Source organism: Panthera leo, chromosome D1 (assembly GCF_018350215.1).
Source record: "Panthera leo isolate Ple1 chromosome D1, P.leo_Ple1_pat1.1, whole genome shotgun sequence".
Classification (NCBI taxonomy): Eukaryota; Metazoa; Chordata; class Mammalia; order Carnivora; family Felidae; genus Panthera; species Panthera leo.
The window spans coordinates 5,823,544-5,851,373 of record NC_056688.1 but is presented as its reverse complement, the minus strand read 5'-3'; the positions used below and the strand labels follow the sequence as shown (position 1 = coordinate 5,851,373).

Genomic DNA, 27,830 nt, shown 5'->3' with positions numbered 1-27,830 from the left:
TGAGTTTGAGGTGTTTGAGAGCAATCCATTGAAGTAGAGGGTTTTGCCTTGGGAAATAACGAGAATGAATGTCACAGGGGGCAGACTGTAATATTCAAAGGCATTTTTAGTCATCCTCTATTGGACGCAGATCTGATGTTAAGCTTATTTAATTTATATCTCGGTCTTATTGTTTTCGCTATTGAAATCATTCTCTTAGAATAGCTGATTCCCCCAGGTGGCCTTCCCTCTCCACTACACCATCCCCAAACCAGAACTGGTAACTCATAATTCGTGATTGAAAAACTCAGTTCTATCTGCTTGATTAGTATTTACATGATGTTTTCAAAGTTAGAATTAATCCTTGAAAAATATGAGAATATTCAGTTACATCATTCAATGCACTATTTATGGTCCTTAGTTGTCACACAATGAGGTTTCCTTGGCTCAGACTTGATACACTGCTTCTTGAGTATGAGAAGTAATGTGTATGTACAGTATGTGGAGTTTAGAGTAATGGTGGCTACCAACACATTTCCTCTTGTATTGGAGAGCACATTTCTTTCTTTCTTCCTTCCTCTCTCTTTCTCTTCCCTTCCTCCCTTCCTTCTTTCCTTCTTTCTTTCCCTTTCCATCCTCCCTTCCTCCCTCCCTCCCTTCCTTCCTTCCTTTCTTTTTCCCCAGCAGATATTTTCTTACCTGAAAAGTTAAGAAAATAGTTTTGGTGAACCAAACATTCTAAGTAAACTGTTACATATGCAATATCAATTTGTCAGTGGATGAAATTCAATAAAACACACTTGAGGGTTAAGCAATTTTCGTTGTATTAATCAGTCTTTGATAATCCCAGAGACTGGCTATGGGTTTCAGTACCTCAGTGTCGTCATTATGCGTCATAATTACCACTGTGCTATAGGTGTGTGGACATTCTCATAAGTGGAATATCTTAGATAATCAGATGCTTATGAACAGGACATTTCTTCTAAATGGAAACACTGAAGAACTCTAAGGTTCTTGTGGCCTCAGAGAGTTAATATGCATTTACTTAGTTTCTCACACTCCAGCAGGAGGCAAGGGGAGGCAAGTTAGGAGTGGATTTTAAAAGAAGTTTTAATTTGGGGTGCCTGGGTGGCTCAGTTGGTTAAGCATCTGACTTTGGCTCAAGTCATGATCTCATGGTTCAGTTCATGAGTTGGAGCCATGTGTCAGGCTCTGTGTTGACAGCTTAGAGTCTGGAGCCTGCTTGGGATTCTGTCTCTCTTTCTCTCTCTCTGCCCCTCCCCCATTCATTCTCTCTCTTGCTGTCTCTCTCTCTCTCTCTCTCAAAAATAAATAAACATTAAAAAAATTAAAAGAAGTTTTAACTTTTACAGTCCTCTTTATAATTTGGCTAATGTGCATGTGTGTGCCTTGTTTTCTTGAAAAATGCCTGTGTGTGTATGTGTGTATGTTTGTGTGTTTGTGCAGAAGCTACAATTCAATACATGCTGCATTCTGATTTTTGTTGTTTTAATTTGACTTTGGGGAAATAACTCCTGTCTCTCTTTCCCCATCTCTGAAATCATATATGATAATACGAATCTCTTACTTAAGTGTAAATATGTAATGAAATGTGGATGGTGAATTGAAGACGTTGTGTTTAACTATTATGGATTACTTCATTGTGCTGCTATGCTGATTTTTTGAGGACCACGGCATTGGTTCAGATTCTTTTGCTCCCTGCACTCTGGGAAGAGACCAGGCTGTGGGGTCAATCACTGACTCTGGCCATTATTTTGTGTGTTCTTGGCTAAGCCTCTTTGGGGCTCAGTTTCTTGTGTATAAAATGAAGGTGATGAGTGGATGGTTAGCTCCGTGGGTTCGAGCCTGGTGCTGATAAGATGAAGGTAATAATTTATAGGATTATGAAAATCAGAAGTGTAATGACAGCATAGTATTTTGAATCCGGTAAATAATCCGTGTTGCTGCCTCTATCCAACCCCTTCCTGACGGCCATTTTACCAATCGGCATATTGTTAATCACATCTCCTGATAACCTTCCTTCCCCTCCAGCCACAAGTTTTGGCAAAACCTGTAGGTGCTCCCCTTTGTTAGAGGGGTATCTTGTTCAGCCTTCTTGTGCTTTTTATGGGAAACATTTCCACCATTTTCTGGGCATGCAACCTTTCAGGGTTATGAACACTTCCAGAAGTTCTGTCCTAGAAATCTAAAAACCACATATGATTCTGGTCTCTTGTTCATTTGTGCATTCCCCTACCTCTCATTTTCATTCATTCATAGAGCATTTATTTAGCAAATGAGCATTCAGTGATTCATTCAGCACGCGCACCATGTGCCTGAAGCAACATGACTGAAGTAGGACATTCAGACAGAAATGGGATGTGGTCCTTTTGGATTTAAAAACCATAAAACCACCTTAAAAAAATTACTGAGTAATGTACATGACAGCTGCTTCTACCCCTCCTTCTGTCTTTCCCCTTCGTCTTACCCCAACTTTTCTTTATTTGGCATGATACTGGGGATATAGGGACAAAAAAAGGGTTTGTATGCAAAAGACCATTTGAAACTGCAACAATAATGACTGATAGTAATAACAATGGTGTTGATTTATCAAGCCCTCATCATGCCTCAGGCGTCGTGCTAAGTGCTGTGCGCATTGTATTTAATGAGCTACTCCTAACAGTAATAGGGAGTGCTACCTTACCATGGTCTACATGACAGGGAAAGCCTACCTTTCTGACCTCACCTCGTGAGGTCTAACCTACACTCACGGTTCTACAGTAGCTCCCTGAACATTCCAGGCAAGGACCATCTTGCCTCTGGACTTTGGTCCTAATCCCCAGGTCAGAAATGCCCCCTGGCTCCAGTTGTCCACGTGACTGAGCCTTTCTTGGTTTTCACGTTCCAGCTCAATGACACCTTGTTGTGGAAAACCCACCTCTATGTGAAGACAGAGTCTGGGGATAAACAGGATCAATAGCTTTATTGCTTTGGGGGACAAAAGAGGCTGCAGGAGGCCTAGGTCTTCAAACTGCAAGCCCACCGAGAGGAAGGAGCTGGGGGATTTAGCGGGAGATACAGGACCTCATGGGTTTCGGGACAGGGAGTGCGTATGTGCTGCCTTTGTCGTGTTTTTAGGGTGGCGCTGGTTCCTGAAAGAAAGGGCTAAGGAAGGAGGAGGGAAGGTTTGCAGAAGAGACAGGAAAGGGGCTACTTAGTGTAACATCGAGCCTCACTGAAGCATCGGGCAGGCATTTTGTTTTCGCTCAGCCTTCTGCTCTCAGGAGGTTTCAGCCTCAGCAGCAGGCAGCCCTTTGTCACCCAGCCCCTGTCACCTGGCTGTTTACTGCCATCACAGCCCTCACCATCACAAGTTACTCTTTATCTGCTTGTCTTCCTGTGTGTTCTCCGTCTTCCTGCTGTACTTCCGGCTCCTCCAGGGCAGAGGCGGCGTTGTCTGGGTGCACACGACGGTGTTCGCTGTGCCCAGAGCAGGCCTGGCTGGCACGTGGCGCTCGGTGCATCCTCACTGACTCGATGAGCAAGTGTCATTTTGGAAGAAGTCACAGCACTTGGGAAAGAAAGAGCAGAGTTCTAAACAACAACACCACCAACTTAGAGGGGGGAAGAAGGCAATTAACCTGTGTAAGGCATTTAAATGTTTCCCCATTTGTGTCTGTGACTTTTAAAAATAATCTTATCAGAGATTCAGAGAAGTTGAGCAACTTGCCTAGGATCACAATTCCTTACTGATAGAGAAGAGATTAGAATTTTGGTGTGTTTAGCTCCAAGCGTTGTATTCCTTCCACCCTGTGGTATATTTTGAGCCTCAGTGCGCATGGTGGACATTGTGATGCAGTGTCTAGATGCCCCTTTAGAAATGAAGGACTTATTCCCCTGGATGCTAGCCATGATGCGAATTCTCACCCTCCATTGTCAGTACCTTGGATGCATTGCCCAGACTGAAAAGAGCCGCCTTGTCCAAGGTCTTGCCCCCTTCCAGTAACTAGTGAGCATGAAGCTATGAAGCCTTGATCTTCTTGCCCTCATTTAGCCAACTCTGAAGGGACATCTTCATGTAGGGTAAACTGAGGCCTCCCCTGAGACTGCATCACCCTCCATCTCCTCCTTTCCTCTTGTTCTGCCTCCTTCTGTGCTGTTCCATGGGTATTGATCCCAAGAATACCCCCTAATAAGCTTTGTACATGCTGATCTTCTCAGAGTGTGCTTCCCAGGGAGCCCAGCCTGTGCCTGCATTTGAAAACAGTGATAGACACAGGTAGTAATGGGGAGATGGCATGTGGGAGAAATATAACGATAACCTTGTTTGCACTTGGATTAAAAAATTTTTTTTAATGCTTATTTATTTTTGAGGGAAAGAGAGAGAGAGAGAGAGAGAGAGAGCAAGCAGGCGAAGGGCAGAGATAAAGAGACACAGAATGTGAAGCAGCCTCCAGGTTCTGAGCTGTCAGCCAGAGCCGGATGTGGGCCTCGAATTCACGGACCATGAGATCATGACCTGAGCTGAAGTTAGACGCTCAGCCAACTGAGCCACCCAGGTGCCCCCTTTTTTAAGAAAATTTTTAATGTTTATTTTTCAGAGAGAGAGAGAGAAAGAACGAGCAGGGGAAGGGCAGAGAGAAGGAGAAAATCCAAAGCAGTGGATGTTTTGAATTTAGGTGCAAATGGTTGGCTGAGCCATGTGCATTCTTTCAGGGCTTGGTATTGCTGGATCACCAGCCTCAGCACAGTCAGTGCCTGTCACGTTGCAGGCAATGTACCCAATAAATAGAGATTTGGGATTGGGTTTTGACAAGAGCCTGTGGACGTAGTAGCTAATATCTTGAAAACTGATGAGCTCTCTGAGTGAAAGAGAGAGAGACAAAAATCCTAAGAGAGCATTGAGACTAGCATACTAAGAGAAGCTGAAGAATGTAGGTGCCGGGGTGCTGTTTTGTTTGTCTGCCTGTGGGGGTGGGAGGTGGCTGGGAGCATCTGAGAGCAAGGGCTGCGGTGGTTGACATTTGTGAAATGACCATTTGTGAAATGACAGGAATTTAAGGGTGGTGCTCAGTGTGAATGAAGCGGCTGGGGGCCTTAGGAAAGTGATGTCAAACCTGCTTCGGAGATAGAAACCTATTTACAGAGGGAATGTGTGGTGAGTAAACAAAGGATATCATACGCATCAATTTATCACCCGAGACATTTGGCAATAAAAGTAAAAAGCGAGAAAGAGCTGACAGGGCCTGTGAGGCCAAATAAAAGTTTATTAAAGAAGTGGAGACTAGTGTTTGAAGGTAACAGTCAAAAAAAGTTGGAGATGGATGAGATAAATAGGCTTCAGAAAAAATGGGATTGATCTAGAGACAGTCTTGAGTCCCTTGGCCAAGCATGAGGATATTTTCTCTCTGCCCAAGGGGAAAGTAACATGGTGCACTAGGGGTGTGATGCAAAGGCAGCTGGCAAAGTTTGGTTTTATTTACACCTGTTTTATTATGATCTCATCCTGATTTTATAACTCTGTGATCGGCCAATAATTTTGTATACCTAATGAGTGTTACGTTTAACTTGTGCTATTTGCGGTTCCCAAGATCTAGTTCAACTGTGGTAGCTGCACTGACCATGGGATATCAGTTGAGGCCAGAAATGTCACTAATGCATCCTTCAGAAATTTTATACTCAAATCAGGAAGTACGTTTAAAAATTTTTTTTAATGTTTATTTTTAAGAGAGACAGAGAGAGAGAGCACACATGAGCAGGGGAAAGGCAGAGAGAGAGGGAGAGACAGAATCTGAAGCAGGCTCCAGGCTCTGAGCCGTCAGCACAGAGCTTGATGTGGGCCTCGAACTCACAAACTGCGAGATCATGATTTGAGCCAAAGTTGGATGCTTAACGGAATGAGCCACCAAGGTGCCCCAGGAAGTACATGTTTTCATTTGTATATTATACTGCATATAATTTTTAGATTGTTTTTATCACTGTGAACACTTCAGATTTTTTTTTTTTTATCCTTCTAAAGATAGAATTTGGTAAGCCTAATAACATGTGGCGGGAACTATTTTTTTGATTTGTGCTTGTATGAGTGTGCTCTCTTTCAGTTTTAAAGGTAATTTGAGATATATATTTTATATATATAACCCCTGTTCTTACCCTTGCCATGTCTGATATGACTTTGTTTAGAGTTAGAGCTCTTTTTGACCCTGATGGAAAGGTCCCTAATGGAAGGAACTCTCCAGGGATTAGGGGCCAAGTGCATGGGACTGTACTTTGTTGTTATATTGAATGCGTTTCACACAGTTGAAAGGAGGTGTGTAAGGTCAGATAAGGCCAGTCAGGGCATACACAATCAAATATAGCTCATTGGCCCTCTCCTTTTCCTTTTCTAGATAAATTTTGCTCAATTTCAACAAGCAAGGATTTTTGTCTCTTTTATATACTGCCAAATCCCAGGTTTTCCAGGGTCTGGCACAAAGTAGCTGGTCAACAAATATTTGTCAAATGAATAAATTTAGAGTAAATATAAGAATATTTATTTTCACTATACCATACAAATGTTGTGAGAAAAAAATGAATTGATAAATACTAATGTACTTTAGGGTTAAAATTGGTAACAATAAACAAAACAAAATAAAACATAATATATAGATTTAAGAAATTATTTTGTCCTACTATTTTTATTCTTTCATAATATGTTTACTATATGCCCACTGTGCATGCTTGACTTTATTGTGTCATGAGCCAAAACACAAGATCTATGGAGAAGAAAATGGTGCTAGTAAATATGCAGAGTTGAAAACCAAAGTGTTGGGTTTTCCTTAAATACTCTTGTAATCTATACCACTCAATTTACATCATGTACAAGGAGGAAGAAATAAGTTTTTGGTATGTGATCAAACCATATTTAAAAAAAAATTCAACTCCAGTTCATTAAACAGATACCTGTTGTTGGCTTTTTCTGTGCCCAAAATTGGCTATGTCATATTTACATGGGAAAAATTACAATCCCCCCTTTCCGACCCCATTTTTTCTTATGATTCTGTTGCAAACATTTCAGGATTAAAGCATGAAAAAGATTTTATCTTTCTTCCAACCTATTTCTTGTGTAAAGTCTTCCCGAGGGAAAGCAAAAACTCTTGGAAGAAAAACTCACATCACCCCAACAGCACATTTAAGGAGAATCTGCTGCTGCCCTGGTGAGAAGCCTGTCATCCTAATTCGTAACCTTATGGAGATCTCAACGAAAGAAAAAGTGTCTTGTTTAAAAATGCCTGTTGACCAGATTCTCCCAGTGCAGGGTCACTCTGTCTTCTTATTTCACATATTCATGTGTGATTGGTTTAATTTGTGTATAAGAGGTGTCTTGATTTTCTTTTTTATAAAAGTTTTTATTTACTTATTTTGAGAGAGAGAGAGAGAGCAAGCAGGGAGGGGACAGAGAGGGGGGAGAGAGAGAATCCCAAGCAGGCTCTGTGCTGTCAGTGCAGAGCCTGATGTGGGGCTCCATCACCCGAACTGTGAGATCATGACCTGAGCTGAAATCAAGAGTCAGACGCTTAACTGACTGAACAACCCAGGTGCCTGGAGATGTCTTCATTTTCAAAAGTTGTGTCAGGAAATATTTGATTTTTAACTTAAGGAATTTATTTCTTTATTTGTTTTTCACTGAGGAAAGGGTTCAGAGATTATTACAAACTGCGTTTTCATCATGGTATGTACATATATAAACATGAGTTTATTTTAATAGCATTTTTGATATTTACCTATTTATCGACGTATTTGTCATTCATGTGTGTATGTATGCATGTATCTTTCTATCTACTGTTGATCATGCAGGGCAGAAAGAAAAGGACTCTGTCTTTGGATTCTGAATTAAAAAATGCCACTCAGTAGGAATCTGGAGTAGGTATAATTACTATCATTGTGTTTCTTTAATAATTTGCCACGAGTAGTGAAAATGTCTTTTATCTCCTTAACAAAAGAATCTGCCTCTAAAGGCGTTTATGACAAGGAGTGATAATGATGAAGTAACTGTGTTGTAATGGAAATGGAACAAAGATTGGGGGAAAGAGTAAATTGTAGCTCCTGACTATTGTGATTCCATCTGAAGCTTCAGACACATAGGAGGGAGTTTCTGGTGTGGATGCTGGAGAAGAGAGGTTTATTGTTTCCTCCTGATAATAGCGATCAATAAGCACTTTGTGGACCTGACAGTGTTTGCAAGCTAGAAAGTCTCCTTTTTTCCCCCTCTCTCCCTCTTGTGTAAACTTACTGCCATTATAAACACATTTCAAAGAAAACCAGTCTTTCCTTTTGTTCTGAATGAAATTCTTTCTCTAAGAGTTTGTTTGCAAAGTATGAACCCAGCCTTTGTGCTGAAGGAGAATGGTTGGCACCCTCAGCTCTCAAGGACCTAACTGTGTAAGTCTGGTATATGAGGCTGCTGCCTGCTGGTATTTGAAGCACTTGGTCAGTTCATTCCTTATTCAACTACATTCTCGGGATGGGGGTAGGGGGAAGTTGGAGGAAATCAAATACTAAGTTAAATTGTAAGTGTAAGTTTCCACCATTAGCCTTGCATTCTTGACTATTGAGAAAAATCTAGGTCTCAGATATCTAGTTAACACAGATATCCAATTATTTTGATTATAGCAGTGGGATAAATTGTCTTAATAGCATTCATGATGACAGTAATGACAGAAATTACCAATTCCATCGGGTATATAATTGGAAAAAGGATTTTACTACAAGTCACTCCAAGACACATAATAATTTTTCAAAGAAAAATTGAGTAAGACACTTTCAAGTACGGGTCAATAAAAATGTTACCATTGTAGAACTATAACATACGAGGCTAAAAATGTGAATCTGAAAATAAGATCTGACCAATGGTTCTTGGCCATTAAATAAGGTATTCAGCTACTTTCTGTGATTTATAAATCAAATCAAGATACGCCTGCCTGGAAACATCTTAAAAACCTAAAATAACAAAGTTTATTATTTTGTTCTTCCAGAGTCACTAACAGGAATGAAAGCAAGGGTATATCATGTATGCTTTACGTTAAGAGTATCAAAGTTTCTGCCTTGATGTTAAACTCTCATATGCTATGACTTAAGGTTGAAAAAAAATTGTGAAGCAGGGGACAGTTACTTCTGGTTGTCCCTGTTCTCTCTCTCTCTCTCTTTTCTCTCTCTCACTCTCTTTCTCACTGCTGTCACTCTTTCTCTATTATCAAAACCTCATGCCGCAAAAATCTGCCATGAGTCTCTCCCATCAGACAAATTGGACTTACGTTAAATTCTTGGTTGAAAAGTACCTCTCTTGATTTTAAGAACCTTAAAGGAGTGGAAAGTAAGTTTTGGCCGGGGAGGACTGGGAATGGATGGCATGAAGATAGTTCTCTTGGTGCTCCTAAAATCCTGAAATCAAACTTGGTGTCGGTTCCCACAAAGCTCCGACATACATTGATGGCTATAGAAGTGGGTATATCTCGCTGCTTCTCAGGCCGCCTTCTAGAGCCCTCTGGAACTGCAGTAAACTATCTAATGTTCTTGGTCTGTAGGAATCAACTATGTGTGTATATATAATATATGGGAGATATAATATGGGATAATATATATTCCTTGGTCTGTAGGTATCAAGTATATATATAAATATGTATATATATATGTGTATATATATATATATATATATACACACACGTATATGATGGGATATATATAACATAGGAAGTATAATATGGGATAATATGTAATATACAGGAGATTATATATAATATATATATACATCTATATAAAACTTTGATTATATGCTGTTATACTTATTAATTTTGTATCATAAACTATTATGTGTTTTTTAAAGAGCTGTTACTGCTACTTCAGGGTTCATTTGAAATAAAGCTCACAGGACTGATGTTGTCCTTATGTTTTATAATGCTCAGAGATTCTGGAGATTTGGCTACTGAAATGAATAAATTATGGGTTAATATGTATTGTGCCAATTATGGATGCCCTTGCACTGGGTTTGCCTTGGAAACTCCAGTTAAGAGCCCTTGTACGTGCAAGGAAATTAAATTGTTTTTAAAGCTGGAAAGCACTGGATGATATCCCATCAAGATCTTGTTCCCAAGCATCATTTCATTATAATTCTCTGTTGTTTGGTGTAAATGTGTACATGTGACTTGTGTGGATCCACATTTGAATGACATTTGTAAAGCTGGATGGCAGAGTAAGGTATTTAAAACTCATGTAGTATTCTAGGAAGGATGTGAAAAAATAATACTGCACCAGAAACATTTCTCCTCTTCTGTAGGCAGCTTTTCCCAGTATCCCTTTCTTACTCACATCCTTTTACCCCGCCCCTTTTCCCAGTTACTAATTTTCCATTAGGTAATGAGGCAAGCAAATGGCTAAGAATTACCACATAGTTAAAAGTTTGGTTCTAATGTGAGCAAACTTCAATGGCTTTTGTTGGAATCCATCTAAAATGACCACAGCAATTCTTATTATCATGGCCATTTTAGGTGATAAATGGCTTATTTTGATTAGTTTTTAGTGTAAGCCGATTTGAAGAGGAGTTTGAAAAATCAAGGGCTTTTGCTGACTGTATTTTTTTTTTTTTTTTAGCACTCAAGAACACAAAGCCTTAGTGACATTTTTTTTTTCCCCTTCTTAATTTAACCCCCTTCAGGACTGTGAGGGAATGATGTGCTGACCCACACTTTCCATCCAGAAAAGCCACTAGCAGTGAGTGCCATCATTGGAGTTTACAAGGCATGTTTCGTGCAGGACATGTATGACGTAGGCAGGACCACGATTAGTATTAACTCCAGTTTAAGGAAGAGGAAACCAAAGCTCAGAGAAGAGCAGTAACTTGCCCAAAGTGAAGATGCCAGCAACCACCTGCATTTTAGTGTCCAGCCTCCTGTGTGTAGCCCTAGCTCTTGCCATCATGGTGTGGACATCTGTCTACGCGGCCATGAATTGTTTCATCCTCCACATACCGTGTAGACTCCCTGTTTCGTCTCTCACATGTTTCCTGAGTGTGACTCGCTGAGGGATGGCTGGTCGCAATTTCCTGTTGGTTTTCCTGAACCTGACCCTTCCTTGCCAGTTGCGCACTTCCTGACTGTGCTTGGAGTCCCAAATCGACCGGTGTTAGAAACCACAAGGACTCTTTCTTCATCAGGGCTCTGCCTCCGGGCTGACCTAGTTTGCCTGTCCACTGTCATGTCTGTGCGCTCTGGGCTCCCGTAGGCAAGGCAGCTCTGAACAGACTGACAAAAGCCATCATCACTGCCAGTAGTTTAGCTTCCGCCGCAGTCTGGGAAGAGCAGTGATGTTACTTGTGGTTTGATTTCTGAATGCAAAAGAAGTCATGATTATCATAGAAATAGTTATGTAAGCGAGGGTTTATATTTCTCCTCATACGTTGCGTATAATTGTGCATACCCAGACATACACAGATCTTGGTGTAATTAAATACTTTGTGGGAAGGAGTGGGGAAACAGTGTAATAATGGAGTGATCCCTAGAGTAAAAAAATGGGCTCACATAGAGTCGAATGAAAGAAAGTAAGGCTTTTCACGTCATGCAGGGTTAGCGTTCTCTTTGCCTGCATGTTTTTTCCAGAATGAAGTGTGATTATTCCGTGGCTCAGCCTAGGAACGTGATGCATCATAAACACTGATGACGTAGGCGCCATTATCTGCCTAGTAAGCACGCTTCTATCTGTCTGGATCATCAGATTGTAGTTAACACTAGACAGGACTATATTTAGGCCCTTGTTGAGTTTTATCTTCCAAGAGAGGTGGGAGCAGCAGAGCTGGGCAGGACCCTGGGTGGGATTTGGACGGTTGTCCATGTTTCAGCAACCGAGACTTTTAAACTGCAGGGACCTGTTCTACTCAGTATCCTGAAGCCATCAGACCTTCAGCCTCTGACTGACTGAACAAAACACCTGTGTCACTCTAGTTGTGGCATCTGCATGACAATTTACTTATTGACAGTGAGCAGTAAGTGTGAAGTGAGGCTCATTACCTGAAGTCTGTGTGGTCAGCACATTTCTTACCTGTTCAGGCTACATGATGAGCCAAGTCATAATTAAAAGTTTGCTTTAGTGGCGTCTGGGTGGCTCAGTCGGTTAAGCGTCTGACTTCGGCTCAGGCCGCGATCTCACGGTTTGTGGGTTCGAACTCCATGTTGCGCTCTGTGCTGACGGCTCAGAGCCTGGAGCCCGCTTCGAATTCTGTGTCTCCCTCTCTCTCTGCCCCTCCCCCTCTTGTGCTCTGTCTCTGTGTCTTTCTGTCTCTCAAAAATAAACATTAACAAAAAAAAAATTTTTAAAGTTTGCTTTAATCCACTTGGAGTCAAAGCAAAATGAAATTTCAAGCCGAATGATTCAATCCGGTTTAAGGAGCTATTGGGTTCCATCTTGCTAATGAGACCTGATGCTCCATGGCTGTTGATAAGAATCCCTCTGGTTAAGGTGGTTGGGCACTTTTTTGTTTAGGAATAATCTTTCTCCATGTGACGGAGGGCAGTATACCTTGAACGGTGTTAGATGTAATGTTTCATAAACTGTTCCCCTTCCTTCTCTGCCCTGTGGGTTGCTCTCTGTTAACCTCACCTTCCATCCCCATGCCCTGTTTGCATCCTCTTGACCTTTGTTGTATCTGTTGCTCAGTGGCCCATTTTGCCTGGAGCTGTACTTTGGGCTGGATGATTGGAGATAAATCTCCGTCACCCATTTACAAATTATCTTTGAAGCTGATGCATTTGGAGTTGACAAAACATTTCCCCGTTTTGTGGGTTAATTTTGTAATTTAACTGTCAGGAAATCCTACTTCCCTCATCTCCAGGCTCCTGTTGGGAAAACCCCTTGCTGTGGCTCCCAAGTACTAGAAACAATAGAGAATTCTTTGGGAATGCCCAAGTGCAGGCTGCAAAGGAAAGTAAGGGGCTACAAATGATTTCCTGACACGAGGGCCATTGCTCTCCAGTAGCATATTCAGGAGTTGAAATGATACCAATTAGCTTTGCAGCATCTAATTGGCATCTTTGGGCTGTGAGGCATGTCTGGCAACAGTCCTAGATGTTAGACATGGTCAGTTTAGTTCAATTTAACAATTTTTTGACTACCTCCTCATCAAGAGATTTTTTTTTTTATGGAATCATCATATAACACATATGTATCATATTTTGTACTTTAATTTCATTTTGACCTTGTAACAACCCTGAGAAGTAGCTATGCTAGAAATTTCTGTTTTATAAAAAAGGAAGCTGAAGTTCAGAAAAATAAAATGCTGTATTCAAAATCACAATCTAGCCAAGAGTTAATTCCTTTCTTTTTATTATTTATTTATTAAATTTTTTTAATGGTTATTTTTGAGAAAGAGAGAGACAGAGCGTGAGTAAGGGAGGGAAGGCAGAGAGAGGGAGACACAGAATCTGAAGCAGGCTCCAGGCTCTGAGCTGTCAGTACAGAGCCCAACGTGGGGCTCGAACTCATAAGCCATGAGATCATGACTTGAGCCAAAGACGGATGCTTAACCGACTGAGCCACCCAGGTGCCTCAAGAGTTAATTCCTTTCAACTGTAACCTTTTCTGCCTTGAAGATTGAAGAATGTGTTTCAGTTTAGAAAAACAGATTAAAAGCTTGGCCGTTTGGAGGCAGTCACATGTAAAGGAGACAGACACTTAGTACCTACGTGACTTTGGGCATGTTTTTTAACTTGTCTGGGATTAGTTTTCACATTTATGAAGTAGCATAATACTTCTTCTAGGGTTTCTGTGAGGAGTAAATGAGTTGCTCCACGTAACTACGGTGTTTAATCAGGAAAACTTAGCATTATTTCTCTTCGTAGACTGAGTCAGCCTTGCACCATCTGTGGGATGCTTTTTGGTTGGAGGGTTCAGGACTGGAGCCATATCCTCTAAAGGTTTGTAGTGCAGCGTGATCCATTGCCCCGAGAAGGTGTCTAGAACCAGTACCGTCCTGTCTCAACATTTTTATTCGGACAGCATTTTTATTCGGACAGCCAAGTTGGCCACGATGGTGCCCAGTGAAGCACGTTTCTCCTAAAGCTTCCCAATTCAGAAGTTAACGACCACACCAGAACTATTAAAATAACAATAACAGCATTTATGAATTTTGGGAAACGATTTTACCACCTTGTTTTCAAAGCCATCAAAAATGAATAAAAGGAAATTAGGGATTTCAGTTAGATACATGGAAGGATATTTCAATACTCAACAGAGTGAAAGCAGCTTGTGGGAGAAAAATCGTAGGAGACCCAAGTCCTTGTCCTATTGGTGGCTCTTTCCCTCTGGGTAGCTGAGGCAAAGCACTTTGACCTCTCTGGATCTCAGTGTTTGCATCTGTACAACGTGGATAATTACATCGGAGACTCACAAGGTTGTTGTGAATGTCTAATGAGATGAAAAAAGAAAGTGATTGGTAAGCTGTGAAGTGTTTTACAAACTTAAAGTGGTGTTGTTATTCTCCAGAGTTTGTTGAAAACATCCAAAATTCTTGGATAACTTAAATGTATTCTTGCCGGAAGGAAGGATAGGACTAAATAAATCACCTCTTGGATCTCTTTCAGTTTAAGGAACGAGTGCTTCCAGCTTAAGTTGGTATTGTTGATATTAGGTCTTGTATTAAATTGGAACTCAATGGGTATATTTGGAAGGGCATTAAAATAACAGAGGGAAATGCTTGGAAAGGAAACATACTTTGTATAGGAAGACTTAATTATACTGTTGATTAGGGGGTAAGTATATTCAGTTACAATCAATAATTACAATGATGGTAACCACTGTGCTTTGCTAATTAGAGCATATCTCTAATAAGGCCAAGGTGATCAGTTTGAATCCCTGTATGGGTCAATTAGCATCATGTCAGCCTCCACCCTAAGCTCTCATGGGGTCATTCAGGTGTGTACTTGTGTTCACAAGGAGAATAAAATGGAGACTGGATGAAATCATGCAGATCTTCAACCAGTACGGGGAGAAGTCTACCTTCTAATGCATTCGTAGCTTTATTTTTTTTTCTTTTAGCACACTTACCACTTTTGCTTTTTGTGATTAATTACCTGGACTACCACAGTTTTGTTTAGCAAATTACTGGTGTCATTCACTTGAAATGGTACTGCCGAGCTTCCCAAGAGATGGTTGAATCTCCGGTCTGATCCAACCCTCTGTTTTCAAGTGCTTAACTTTGCAATGCTTTACTTCAAATGACCCTGAGAACTAGGAACTTCTTGCAAGTGTTTTTCAGATGGGAAAATGGAAGCATCTTTTTCCCCAAGGTTTCCTACTCCCAGGTGAAGAGATGTTGGCTAATTTTATAAAAAGGTCAGTAGCACAGCTGGGCTTGAAATACAGAGGTCCTGACTCAAAGTTCTATATTTAATTTGCCATCTATTTTCTCTCTCTCTCTTGCTCTCTCTCTCTCTCTCTCTTTTTTTTTTTTTGGTTTATATGTAGTAAGTTTAGTCAGAGGCTGGGAAAGTGAATATTTTGTCTTCATATTTAGCAAGATTGATGAATACTGCAATCACATATCTTTCAGAAGCAGTTAAGCTGGTTGTTGGAAGTGACTTATTGTTTTGACTTATTGTTTTGACTAGTTTTATTAATACCAATCATATCATTTGGTCCGTTGGCGTCTATAGGCTTAGCCGTAAAGATAGGGTATCTCACATTATGATTTTGGTCATGTTAAATAAAAGAATTTGGCATATCATGTCCTAGTACATGAAATAATCTTGTGGAGAACATGGAGGTCCCTGTGGTGTGATTTAGAGGATGAGAAGTGGTCTCTGCCCCCAGTTTGTCTCTCACTGATAAGCCTATTTACCACAATTCCACTGTTTGTGGTTCAGACCATATTTTATAATGTAGGGAAGCTCCTTTTTTATCTTCCTCTACCTTAGGACCAGGGATTAAGTTTTTGAGGAAATGGAGGTATGACTCCTTCTGAGCACCACCTGAGATAAGAACACTAAAGGTATTTAAAATTTTGATGAGAAAAGGAAGTAGATTATGCAATGATGATTACTGGAGACCTGTTTAGGGAGTTTACATGATGATGGTAGCGATTGAGCCTATCAGAATGCAGCTGAAGATATTAGATGCCCAGGGTGTAAGGAAGGGGTGAGCCAGAGGAGGACAAAGAGTTGAGAGAGGAGGAGTGGAAACGTGTGTCCAAGGCAAGACTTTATTCCTGATTTTGCCTATGTCTTTCTTTGTCTATACAGGTTTGGTGTCAAGAATTTTAAATGTGTTTTCAAGAAGCAATTTGAATCCATGTGATTCTTTAATTGTGCGTTGACATTAAAAAAATTCTTTCTTACTGGAAACACTTTCTAAGGGGAGAGATGCTCTGTTTGCAAAAGAGGACTTGTAACATCTCTAACTTTGGTTCTTTTTCAGTCAAATGGTGACAATAACACCAGCCTGACTGTTTCCCTGGAGGCCCCTGTGACTGGTGGAATATCCGCTGGCACGGCACGCGTTACAAAACGTGAACTGTAAAGTGTACAACCAGATCCAAAGTCTTAAGTGTAATGTGCAGTGTAGGTTGGAGCCTTTGTGCCTGGACTCTGGAGCAGATTACCTACTCTTCAGTACGGGTTTTGCCTCTTTTTACCTGTGTGACATAGGCAGCTCCAATTTTGTGTGTCTCAGTTCTCTTATCTGTAAAATAATAACACCCATGTCTACGTCATGCTGTTGATGTGACGAACAAGGGAGTTCGTGTGCAGGGAGCTTACAGCAGTGCCTCTCATAGAGGGAGTGTCATACTAGCTGCTATGTTGTATGTATGTGTCCCAGCATTGCTGACATAAGTGCCTGGGACTGAGTTATATGAAAATTTTAAACATCCTTTATGTATGCCTCAAGCAATATAGCGCTTTGTTTATGTAAGAAATTCACTTTAATTATCAGCCATTAGTGACAGTTAATAAATGGAACTGTGTTGAACTTGGCAGTTACGTATGAACACCTCCCAGAAGCTTACTTCTCTTGATATTTGAATAAAGAATCTGTTCTCATTAACGTAGACTTACTCAGTTCAGGTAAGGTTCATAGAGTATTATTGGTCTTGATCATCATGTTTATACCTTAAACGAAAGGTTTACAACCCATGACTGCACATTAGAAGCAACTGGGTCTCTCAGACCAGTTGAATTGGAAAATTTGGAGGTGGAACTCAGGCATTGGTATTTTTTAAGAGCTCCCCAAGGTGATTTTAATGTACAGACAGAATAGAAAACCACTGGCCTAGAGAGTTAGTAATTAAATGTATATCTCTATCATTTAATTGCTGACATTGATATGTAATTTCCTCATATTTAAGTAAATAAAATGACATGGCTGTTTACAGATATTTCTTTAAAGGAGGGCCTAGGGTTTCCATTAATTCTGTAGCCTATGGGTGTGTGCCGTAAAGCAGAAATGAGAAGCTTGTTTTAAAATTATCAAGGTCACCTGGGCGGCTCAGGTGGTTAAGTGTCCTACCTCGGCTCAGGTCATGGTCTCACGGTTTGTGAGTTTGAGCCCCCTGTCAGACTCTGTGCTGACAGCTCAGAGCCTAGAGCCAGCTTTCTATTCTGCCTATGCCTCTCTCTGCCCCTCCGCCACTCATGCTCTGTCTCTGTCTCTGTCTCTCTCACTCTCTCAAAAATAAATAAACATTAAAAAACAAAAATTAGCTATGAAGTTTTGTTTGTTTTTGGAAGGATGAAGTGCTGTCAATATTAGCAAACAATATAGAAATCCCAGAATGTTAAAGATGAGAGGGACCCTCAAGGCATCTTGTAGAAAGAGGGGTACACTTTGAAGCCAGTCTTGGCTTTTAGTGGCTTATTCACTTCCTACCTTTGTGATCTTGGGTTCTTTACTTAACCAATCTGAGCCTCAACTTCTTGATCTGTAAAATCGAGGTGAGCATGTGCTTTATATGATGACGAGTGTGTTTCATGGGCACACACACTCATGTCTTGCTTCCCTGCCTCCTACCTGATCCCTAGATCCATCTGATGCAGATGTCCATGGCAGGGACTGCGTTGCAGCCTCTGCAGGGCCAGCTTCTGGGAACTGCTTCCTCCCACTCCTCGGGGACCACTTCTCTGGCTCTGTTGGGACTGTTTCATGGCTGGATATTTGGATCCCATGACCTTAAGTGAGCATAACATTTAGTGTGCAGGGGTCAGTACTGCTGGCCAAGCAGAGTGAAGCTGTTCATGAGACAGGAGATGAAGGAGATATTGTGGCCATGTGATGGCAGCCTTTGAGTGCCTTCTGTCTGCCCCAGACGATCCGTGTGCAGGACCCAGATGGCTGCCTTGTGTCTCCAACTATATGTTTTTAGCCATTGCTTCTTGGGGTTGAACAGGAACAATGAGAGGTCACTATCTCTATCTTAGCTTGGGGTAAGCACAGAAGAATCATAGACCTCTTTGTTGTTTTCATGATAGGAATACTGGATTTCATCTTTTTCCCCACCCTTGTCTCTCAGATCCTTCAGCATTTGGCTATAAAATGATTAGGCCACCTAGTTCTCCTGTTGCCCATTCTTTGCGTCCTAGGAAGGAGGTTCGTGGTTTCTTATTCCTTGTAAAGCTTAAGGCCTCAGGTCTTGATTCCAACTATGGGGCTTCAGTGTCCTTCCCACTTGTAAGCCTGCTTTCTAGGACTATCCTCAATCTTAATTTTCAGAATTCTGCTTGTATGACCATCTCTGGACTCATCTGAAGTTTTCATTGGAAATGAAACTGCCATTTTTCTGTTGTTTCCTTTGTCTACTGGAATCAGCACCCTCTTATGATTAACAGTAGTAGGAGCTGTATTGAATTTTTAGGTGGTAAGGATCTCCAAACATTACACTTGTGGGCTGGGCGGTCTGACTTAAATCCTGTGCTCCTCCACTAGATTATGAGACTCTTGAGGGTAGAAGCCATGTTTTATAGCTGAGTATCGTCATAACTATCATTATGTATCTACTGTGCACCAGAGACTTTGCTTTATTTCAATTAATCTCCATAAAAATAATGTACACATGAGGAATCTTAGAGAGCTTAAGTAAACTGCCCAAGGTCACGTGGCTTTTGAGTGGATTTTTGAACTCACTTTGATATTAAACCCTGTGTTCTAAAATCATGTTTCTAAATTCCTTCTGAAAGGAAGGAGCAGATACAGGTAAGAAGAATGGGATCTTGGCCTATAGAATGTTGGATGACCTCTTGAGTCGGGGTCAGGTATGGAGGTGTATTCTTAGAGGAGGAGAGAAGGTCTGCATATCTTCAAAGCCCCTGTTTTTCCCATTAATATACTGACCGGCATTGCTGACGTACGTGGACTAAGAATGGACCCTATGACTCTCAAGGCAGAAGTCACCCCCGTGGACGGCTTTGGCCCACACGTGGCTTTTTTATTCAGGTCAAGAGAGACCCCGAGATTACGTGAAGACATCTCTCACCGATAAGAGCCATTGGGTGAGCAATCAGGCAAACTCTGAAGAGGACTCTATGAATCCATGGTGATGAGATGTTCTGTGCTGAAGTCAGCTTTGGCTTGCTGATGATGAGGAGATAGTCTGTAGTCACCTGCTGTGTTTGGAGTTTAGACCATCAGAACGTGCCTAGCAGCTCTGGTGAGCGACAGGAAGTATATAAATGCTTTCTGGCATTGGAGCTCTGTCGGATATTCCCAGAGAACGTTTCCCTTTTAATGTATTTGGAAACTATAAATTTAACTCCTGCTGGGGGAAAAAAAAGTAATGGTTTCACAAAAGAAAAAAAGCTCTTTAAAAGGCTTAACTCCTGTCACAAACATGTGCTTTTTAATAACTGGGAAATTCCTGGTGCAGGGAAAAAATGCCCTTTTGTACAAATGAGGTCATTCTGGTCTTAACTGGCCCTATGCACTCTAGTTCCTGCGTTCTGTTCCACGTTTTGTGACCAGAGGTTATTGGAAGGGTAATCCCTGTGTGCATAGTCACTGCTTTTAGGGCATGTTGCCAAAGAGAAAGTTATCTTAGCTCACAAGCTTCCAAGCCAGTGCAAGAGGCCCAGCTCCCAGGGGTACCCGGCCAGTGACTGATAATGACTTGGTTTAGCTTGGCCGTGGGTTGAGTTTTTAAAGCACACTTTTCTTGTGCACTGGGATTTTTGTGTCTGCTGCTTCTTTAGATTTCTCAACAGCTCCATTGCTTCTCGATTCAGGAGTGATTTTTCTTGCTTGGGCACATTCTATCTACTGTGCTTTGATTCCGTCCCAAAGAGAAGAAACATCAGTGCCAGATTGAGGCTTCCTGTTCATCTTCTTCACCTGGTGTATATGAAAAACAGCTGTTGAAGGCATTTGCCCTGTACCCATTTCCTTGCACACTTGGAGGCTGATTCCTCCAAAAATTAATTTCTGATTTGGTTCTTACCCCAATTTCTTAATAAAATCTATGTTCAGGGAACTTTGTGGCTACCTGGGTCAGAAACTCCAAGCCCAGGCCCTGTTGCCTAAATAAGTCTAAGAAAAATTTGTTGACCTGGGAGTAAGAAACTATCTTCAGCTCTCCCAGAGAGGCAAGGATTATATGATTCGGCTGGGAACTACTTATGTGTTTGCTGCAGACCCCATTTTGTTGCCCAGAGCACCTGTGGCCCCTCTTGGAGGCCTCAGCATCCTTGCTTGAAATCTCTTGGGTCCTTGAGGAGGTGAGGCTTGATCTGGGCATGGCCCTTGTTTCTTGAGTCCGCCTCCCCTCCACTGCCCTCAAGGCCTCGGTTTGTTGTAGACAACCACAATAAATATTGAACCTAAGGGCTGGTGCAAAAGAATTGGAAAAAATATGGCTAGGAAATGCTATCACCCTTGAAACGCTGGGAAATTCGGGGTAATTGCTGAGTGCCTCATATTAGTTCCTCTGGAGAAAATACATGGCAAAATGCATAATGGGTTAATATTACAAAGTGAAAACTGGTAGAAGATAAATCAGAAGCCCCATATCTGCCTCTGATGCTCAGAAGGGGAAAGGCACTGATTTGCTGATAATATATTTTTATTTTTCTTCTTCTTCTCCAGCCTCAGACGATACAACAGACTCTCCAGAGGACATTGCAGTATTATGAGCACCAAGTTATTGGGTAAGTAAAATAGATTTTGGTCATTATTTGGGGAAAATTAAAGATAATTACTCAAACACAGCTGTTGAGCATGCGCTTTCCTGCCACCCAAGTCAGTCTTTACCAGTGGCTGTGGGGCAGAGATTCCTTGGGACCCCTGGATTGACTTCCTTTGCTTTATTTTTGTTTAATCCTTTTAAATGAAATTCCCTTTTGGTATTGCCTTTCCTTTTCAACTTTTCTTCTTCTTGTGTTCTTTCCATCTTCTCCACCGAATCTCCTAATTGTGCCTTCATAATACAGTCAGGTTTAATGGTACCAACTGAGAGGCTTTAAATGGGATTTTAGAATCCTTTAGGAAAGTCGACTCAGAGTCATTACAAGCCTAATACAGTTCAAGGAGAGGTATTGCTTTAGTTAGTTTAGTTAGTTCCACGTTCCATATTTGTCTTTAATCTTTCTTTTCTTGACATCGTTGGGATATGGTGTAATGTAAGAAGACAAAATCAAGGAACAGGAACTCCAGCCCTCACCAGCACATAGAAGTTTAAAGTTACTTTAATCTGTTTTGTAAGGGAGGATGACGATGGTAACAGCTAATTGAAGATTAGATGCCGTGGGTAAATGAGATAATTTCAGTGGGAGTATTCTGTAAATAGAAAGCTCCAGATAAGTGTAAGGTATACTTACGACTGGCTATGGCAGAAAGCAATTGGAAATACAGAAGCCTCAATTCACTTTCTGATGCAGACTACCTTATAATGAAGAAGTTGAAGTCATTGACATGAGAGGCAGTGCATATTTGTAATTCACATAGTTAATTTCTCTGAGCTGCCATCATTTATTTGTGTAAGATTGTGAGCACTTTTGAGGAGCTAAGATTCAAATCCTAGTACCTTTTGAAAGGCCATCAAGCATCATTTAACATTTGGGGCCAGTAGTCATTGCCCTGGGGATCGAGACTATATTTGTGGCTAGTAGGCTACACTGTGATTATTTTTTTAAACCAAAACAGAAGAAAAGAAGATTTAGTGGAAACATAATCTCCGTACCTAGTACAATGCCATATACTTTAAGTGCTGGATAATTATGTTAATTGTCATTTCAGAGGGAATTGCTTTGAAACTTTGTCACATGAGTCCTCAAAACTGTGGTACTAGGAGAAGCATATTATTTAAACTCATGAGATGGCTTTTAGTTTGAGGCCATTAGTGACTTTAAATGGTTTACCCTAATGGAGGCAAATGATGTCAAATTAATCTCTCCCCACATATTCTAAAATAAAACTTAATCACTCTCATTGGATTTGCTGCTTCCAAAGTGTGGTATTTGGATCAAATTAGTCAATATACTTGGCACAGTTTCTTGTGTGTGGTGAGCACTACAACCTGTTTGCTCTTGTGTTTAGTGTCATTATTATTTTTTAAATTTTATTTTATTAAAATTTTTTTTAAAGTTTGTTTGTTTTTGAGAGGGAGAGAGAGAGTGTGTGCGCGAGCGGGAAAGGGGCAGAGAGAGAGAGGGAGCATCCAAAGGAGGCTCCAGGCTCTGAGTTGTCAGCACAGATTCTGACACAGGGCTCAAACCCATGAACCGTGAGATCATGACCTGAGCCAAAGTTGGTCACCTAACCGACTGAGCCACCCAGGCACCTATTTTATTTATTTATTTATTTATTTATTTAATGAAATTTATTGTCAAATTGGTTTCCATACAACACCCAGTGCTCATCCCAACAGGTGCCCGGCTCAATGCCCATCACCCACTTTCCCCTCCCTTCCACCCCCCATCAACCCTCAGTTTATTCTCAGTTTCTAAGAGTCTCTTATGGTTTGGCTCCCTCTCTCCCTTTTTTTTTTCCTTCCCCTCCCCCATGGTCTTCTGCTAAGTTTCTCAGGATCCACATAAGAGTGAAAACATATGGTATCTTTCTCTGTATGACTTATTTCACTTAGCATCACACTCCAGTTCCATCCACGTTGCTACAAAAGGCCATATTTCATTCAAAACCACACTGAGATATCACCTTACGCCAGTCAGAGTGGCTAAAATGAACAAATCAGGAGACTATAGATGCTGGCGAGGATGTGGAGAAAGGGGAACCCCCTTGCACTGTTGGTGGGAATGCAAACTGGTGCAGCCGCTCTGGAAAACAGTGTGAGGTTCCTCAAAAAATTAAAAATAGACCTACCCTATGACCCAACAATAGCACTGCTAGGAATTTACACCAGGGATACAGGAGTGCTGATGCATAGGGGCACTTGTACCCCAATGTTTATAGCGGCACATTCAACAATGCCCAAATTATGGAAAGAGCCTAAATGTCCATCAAGTGATGAATGGACAAAGAAGGTGTGGTTTATATACACAATGGAATACTACTTGGCAATGAGTATTTTTAATATTTTAAACACAATACCAGTAACCAAAAAACAAATCATTTCCTGGAATTACAAATGCCCTCTCTTTTGAAATGAAATGGTAACTGATGAAAGGCTCATTTGTGAACTGAACTTATGTCCTCAGGGCAGATTGGAGCAGGAATCTTGTAACTGTGATCAGAGTAGTTACCTAGACTATGTTACCGTATTCAGGAGAAAATTCTTTTTTCCATTAGTAAGAGGGCGTTCTCTTTTATCTCAGCCATTGCCTCAACTCTCCTGCTCCCTCTTTCCTTGTAGACATAGCCTGTGGTGATTCTTGGCCTCCAAATAGTCTTTGGTAGTTCTGTTTCTTAGAGACAGTGTAAGGAAAACCGTGCATGTGACTCCGATAAAGAGGCATCCTGATGTCCAGCTGTCTCCAAAGAGACCCGTTAACACATTTTCACCTGAGTGGGGGCTGCCTTCTGAGGACTTGGAAGTACCAGTGCCCGCTGCCTTTATTCGTGGGCACGCGAACAGAGAGATGTTGGTGGCAGTATTGTGACATTGGCCTTTCTTGACTTTGTCTTCCCTCTTCCCTTGGCCCCAGTGTCCCCACCCATCTGTCTCTCTTTCTTCCTATTTCTCTGTAATAGTGAAAAAGGAGAGCATCTATTATGACTAACATTTGAATTCAGTATTCACACCTGCCTGTTGTACTTCTTTCAAAGACACAATTAAAGGCTTTTTATCTCTAACTGAAAAGGAGTGTGTTTCTTCCAGTTAAAGGGATTTCAGGCAATTGGTAAAAATTGCTGAGTATTAGTTTACATGTTTCCGGCAGAGGGTGAGGTTGGGAGAGCGATGGTTTTCCAAATCTCTGAAATAGGGCTTTGCCCAAGGTTTGTCTTGAAGTAATTCAGCTTTAAGGAGCCTTGAGTTGGGAGGATGAATCGGGATGAATGGTAAGGAGCATAAGCTAGCCCTCCTGGGGTTTCTTTTTTTCAAAATTGTAATTGCAGTGCAGTTAACATACAGTGTTATGTTAGCTTCAGGTGTAGAATATGGTTATTCTACATATATCACCCTGTGCTCATCACAAGTGCACCCTTCACCTGTTTCATTCATCCCCCACCCACCTCCCCTTGGGGGACCACCAGTGTGTCAGTGTATTCTCTGTAGTCAAGAGTCTGTTTCTTGGTTTGTCTCTCTTTTTTTTTCCTTTTGCTCATATGTTTTGTTTCTTAAATCCCACATATGAGTGGCATGATATGGTATCTGTCTTTCTCTGACTGATTTCACTTAGCATAACTTTCTAGCTCCATCCATGTCCAGAAGGGTCCCAGCCCTTCTGTTGTGAATTTCTTAAGTCCCCTCTAACCACAGGCCTCCCAGCCTCCCTTTCTTATCCTTTAAAACTGACCTTGGACCTGCTTTATTTATCAGAACTTCAGGACTGCCTGCTGGTCCTTGATGAATTCTTGCAAGTAGTTCACAGAAACTCTCTGAGGCTTTTTTAGTCTCCGAGATGGAGACATGAATGCAGGGAGCAGCTGTTGAAAGGCTCACACAGATGGAGGACGGAAGGGAGGAGCTCGCGAGCCTCTGTCAGGGAGACAGCCTCTCTGTGCCCCAGGAACTTCATCTTCAAAAATTTGTTCTAGTCCTCAGCTTGTCCATTCTCTGGTTCACACAGTTATTCACAGAGACCATTCGGGCTGGAAAAAGGAGGGTGAAAATGATTCATGCCGTGTGGAAAAGCCTCTGCATCCCCACTGTTGCCGTGGCGGCTTCTGGTCTGGACACTTAGTCTTGTGCCTCAACGTTGTGTCCACCACAGAAAGGTGACTAATCAGATTAGATTATGTCCCTTTCTCATTTCAGCCCAATGGTTCTCACTTGTTAAGGTGCATCAGAATCACCTGCGGGCTTGTTAAAACCCAGGGGGCTGGACCTCACCTGCAGGACTCTGACCCCGTGTGTCCCATGCACTCGTGGGGAGTTTCTAATGAGTTTCCAGATAATTCTGCTGACGCTGCTGGGCCAGCTATCACACTGTGAAATCCTTGCTTTACACCATTTAATGGCTTCCTGTGATAGAGTAAAATCTGAACTTTGCCTGTGATCTGGGCTCTGCTTACCTCTCTGATTCCATCTTCTTCCACTCCCCCTTGTCACTCCCCGCCCTCCCTGCCGGGCGTCTGTGGGCTTCTCAACTCCTGCTTAGCCTCAGGACCTTTGCACATACCATCCCACTTTCCTGAAATGGCCTGTCCCCAGATAGGTACATGGATTACTTTTTTTTTTTTTTTTAAATGTTCAGGTCTCTTTTTAAACATCGTTATCTTCAGAAAAACATCCCATGGCCGCCCAATCTAGAGAAGCCCTCCATCCCCTCCTTACATCTCCAACCCAGATATTTTGTATTCTATTCCTCTCTGGTATTCCTTTTCATACAATTTATCATAGCTGATGTTATCTTGTTTATTTATCTAAATTACTTTCTTTTATATTTCTATGCCTTTATAATTGCTTGGTACATAGGAGGGACTAACATGTTTTTTTGGGGGCTTGGGGAAGTGTGAATAAATGAGAAAGTTGCTCCCTGGAGGTATATACATAGAAGTATGTGTCTAGTGGATAAAAGAGTAGATTATGCTTGGAAGGGGGCTTAAAATGAGGGGTAGAAATAATCTCCAGGTTCCATTACAATTGTAGTATCCAAGAGCCTTTCCTGCATATCATAAATTTTACTGATTTATTTGCTTAGTTTCTCCTTTATGTTTAATGTTCTACTACTGTGTGTCAGGCTGAGTTTGTGGTAAGTTTATTTTTAAATTTTTTTATATAAACTCTGCACAAGCACACTCACCTGTCCATACAGCACAGTCTTCTTCCCTCAATATGAGGAAAAGGGGCACTGAGTGTACATCTTTGTGTTAGTCTTTCTGTAACTCCAGCTTCTAGGGGCTGGACTCGCTTCTTGGACAGTGTGGTGGAAGGAACAATCAGAGCCAGAGGGGGTAAGTAGGGGATAGGCCGGCATCACTGTCAGAATTGAAAGGCACCCCAGATTGAGGAAAGTCTGCTTTATGATGACTTTCTCCCCCTGATGTCATTGTTGCCATTATGTTGTGTCCCTCCTGGTCTCTGAGCAGAGGGATGAGAAAATGCTTTGGGAGGAGACCTACCACATACCAGGTTTCCTAGATTTAAAGTCTGATTCTGCCTTTGAATGCTTTAGGGCACATTAGGTAACAAAAACGGGCCTCAGTTTTCTCATTTTTAAACTGGTAACAACATACTGACGTCCAGAGTGCCACTCCCAGACTGTCCTCACGTTTGTGCTTCATGACTCCCCCTGGTCTATAGCTCACCAAAGTGGATTACCACGATGGTGCAGACAGAGTTCTTTAAACCCATGATTGGAAAACACGCGATGATCCATCTTCCTGAGACGGAATGTTCAATCGTTACATATTTTAAAAGCTGAAGCCTGAAGAAATGTATATTCAGAACACTGCCACTCATTTCGAGCCTTTTTTGCCAGAAGAAGCATCATTGTGCTAATATCGCGGGTGAAGCCACTGCCAAGCTCTTTTATTATTTGGGACAACTTTTCCTATAGTCATCTAAAATTAAATTCTCTCATTCCCTTTATCACTGCGGGCCTCATGTTTGTTTTGTATTGCCAACCTTCTTTTTTCTTTTGACAGTCGAATAGGGATTAATAAACTAGGATAATTTCCATAGAACATTAGAAGTAGGTGAACCCTGGATATTCTGGGACACAAACCTTAATGTTATTACTTAGGCTGTCATGATTAGATTTTGTGGCTATCCGTCATTTTATCTAAAAAGTGATATAGCTTCCTTTTCATACATTTACAAAGAATATGTGAATGGATAAACACAATGTTAGATAAAAGCTATTATCTTTTCTCGTGGGTGGGTGGCCCAGTGTGTTAAGCAATCTACGCATGATTTCAGTTCAGGTCATGATCTCACAGTTCCTGAGTTCAAGCCCTGAGTTGGGCTCTGCACGGACAGTGTGGAGTCTGCTTGGATATCTCTGTCCTTCCCTCTCCTCCCCTGTCCTGCTCACACACACACTCTCTCTCTCAAAATAAATAAACTTAAAAAATTAAAAAAATAAAAAATAAAAGCTATTATCTATTAATTGATTACTCTTTTTGAGGCAATGTACTGGACACTTTACACCTCTTATTTTATGGGATATTGACCATCTGTTTCATAAGATTATTGCATAAAGCTCATTTTGTAGATAAGGAAACTGAAGCTGTGAGAAAAAAACATTTGGTCTAGGATCAGTCCAATTAAAGTGAGAGAGCCTGATTTTACA

General features: G+C 41.3%; 1 protein-coding gene and 1 long non-coding RNA gene across 5 annotated transcripts in view; one reads left to right on the top strand and one right to left on the bottom strand.

Moving 5' to 3' along the window:
• Nucleotides 1-27,830, top strand: part of GUCY1A2 (guanylate cyclase 1 soluble subunit alpha 2) — a 321,468-nt gene that overhangs the window by 9,542 nt on the left and 284,096 nt on the right. The window contains exon 2 of the mRNA XM_042904735.1: nucleotides 21,064-21,125. Coding sequence (XP_042760669.1) covers nucleotides 21,064-21,125 — 62 coding nt within the window. The remainder of the gene's footprint in view (nucleotides 1-21,063; nucleotides 21,126-27,830) is intronic.
• LOC122199579 lies at nucleotides 2,981-26,535 on the bottom strand. Of its 4 annotated transcripts, XR_006193573.1 has the most exons (4): nucleotides 26,340-26,535; nucleotides 24,891-25,185; nucleotides 3,345-3,550; nucleotides 2,981-3,144 (listed from the first exon to the last, which is right to left on the bottom strand). It is a non-coding gene; the product is annotated as an uncharacterized LOC122199579 (long non-coding RNA). The 4 variants fall into 4 exon arrangements; XR_006193572.1 differs by having other exon boundaries at nucleotides 2,981-3,550; XR_006193574.1 differs by lacking the exons at nucleotides 2,981-3,144; nucleotides 3,345-3,550 and adding an exon at nucleotides 20,038-20,313.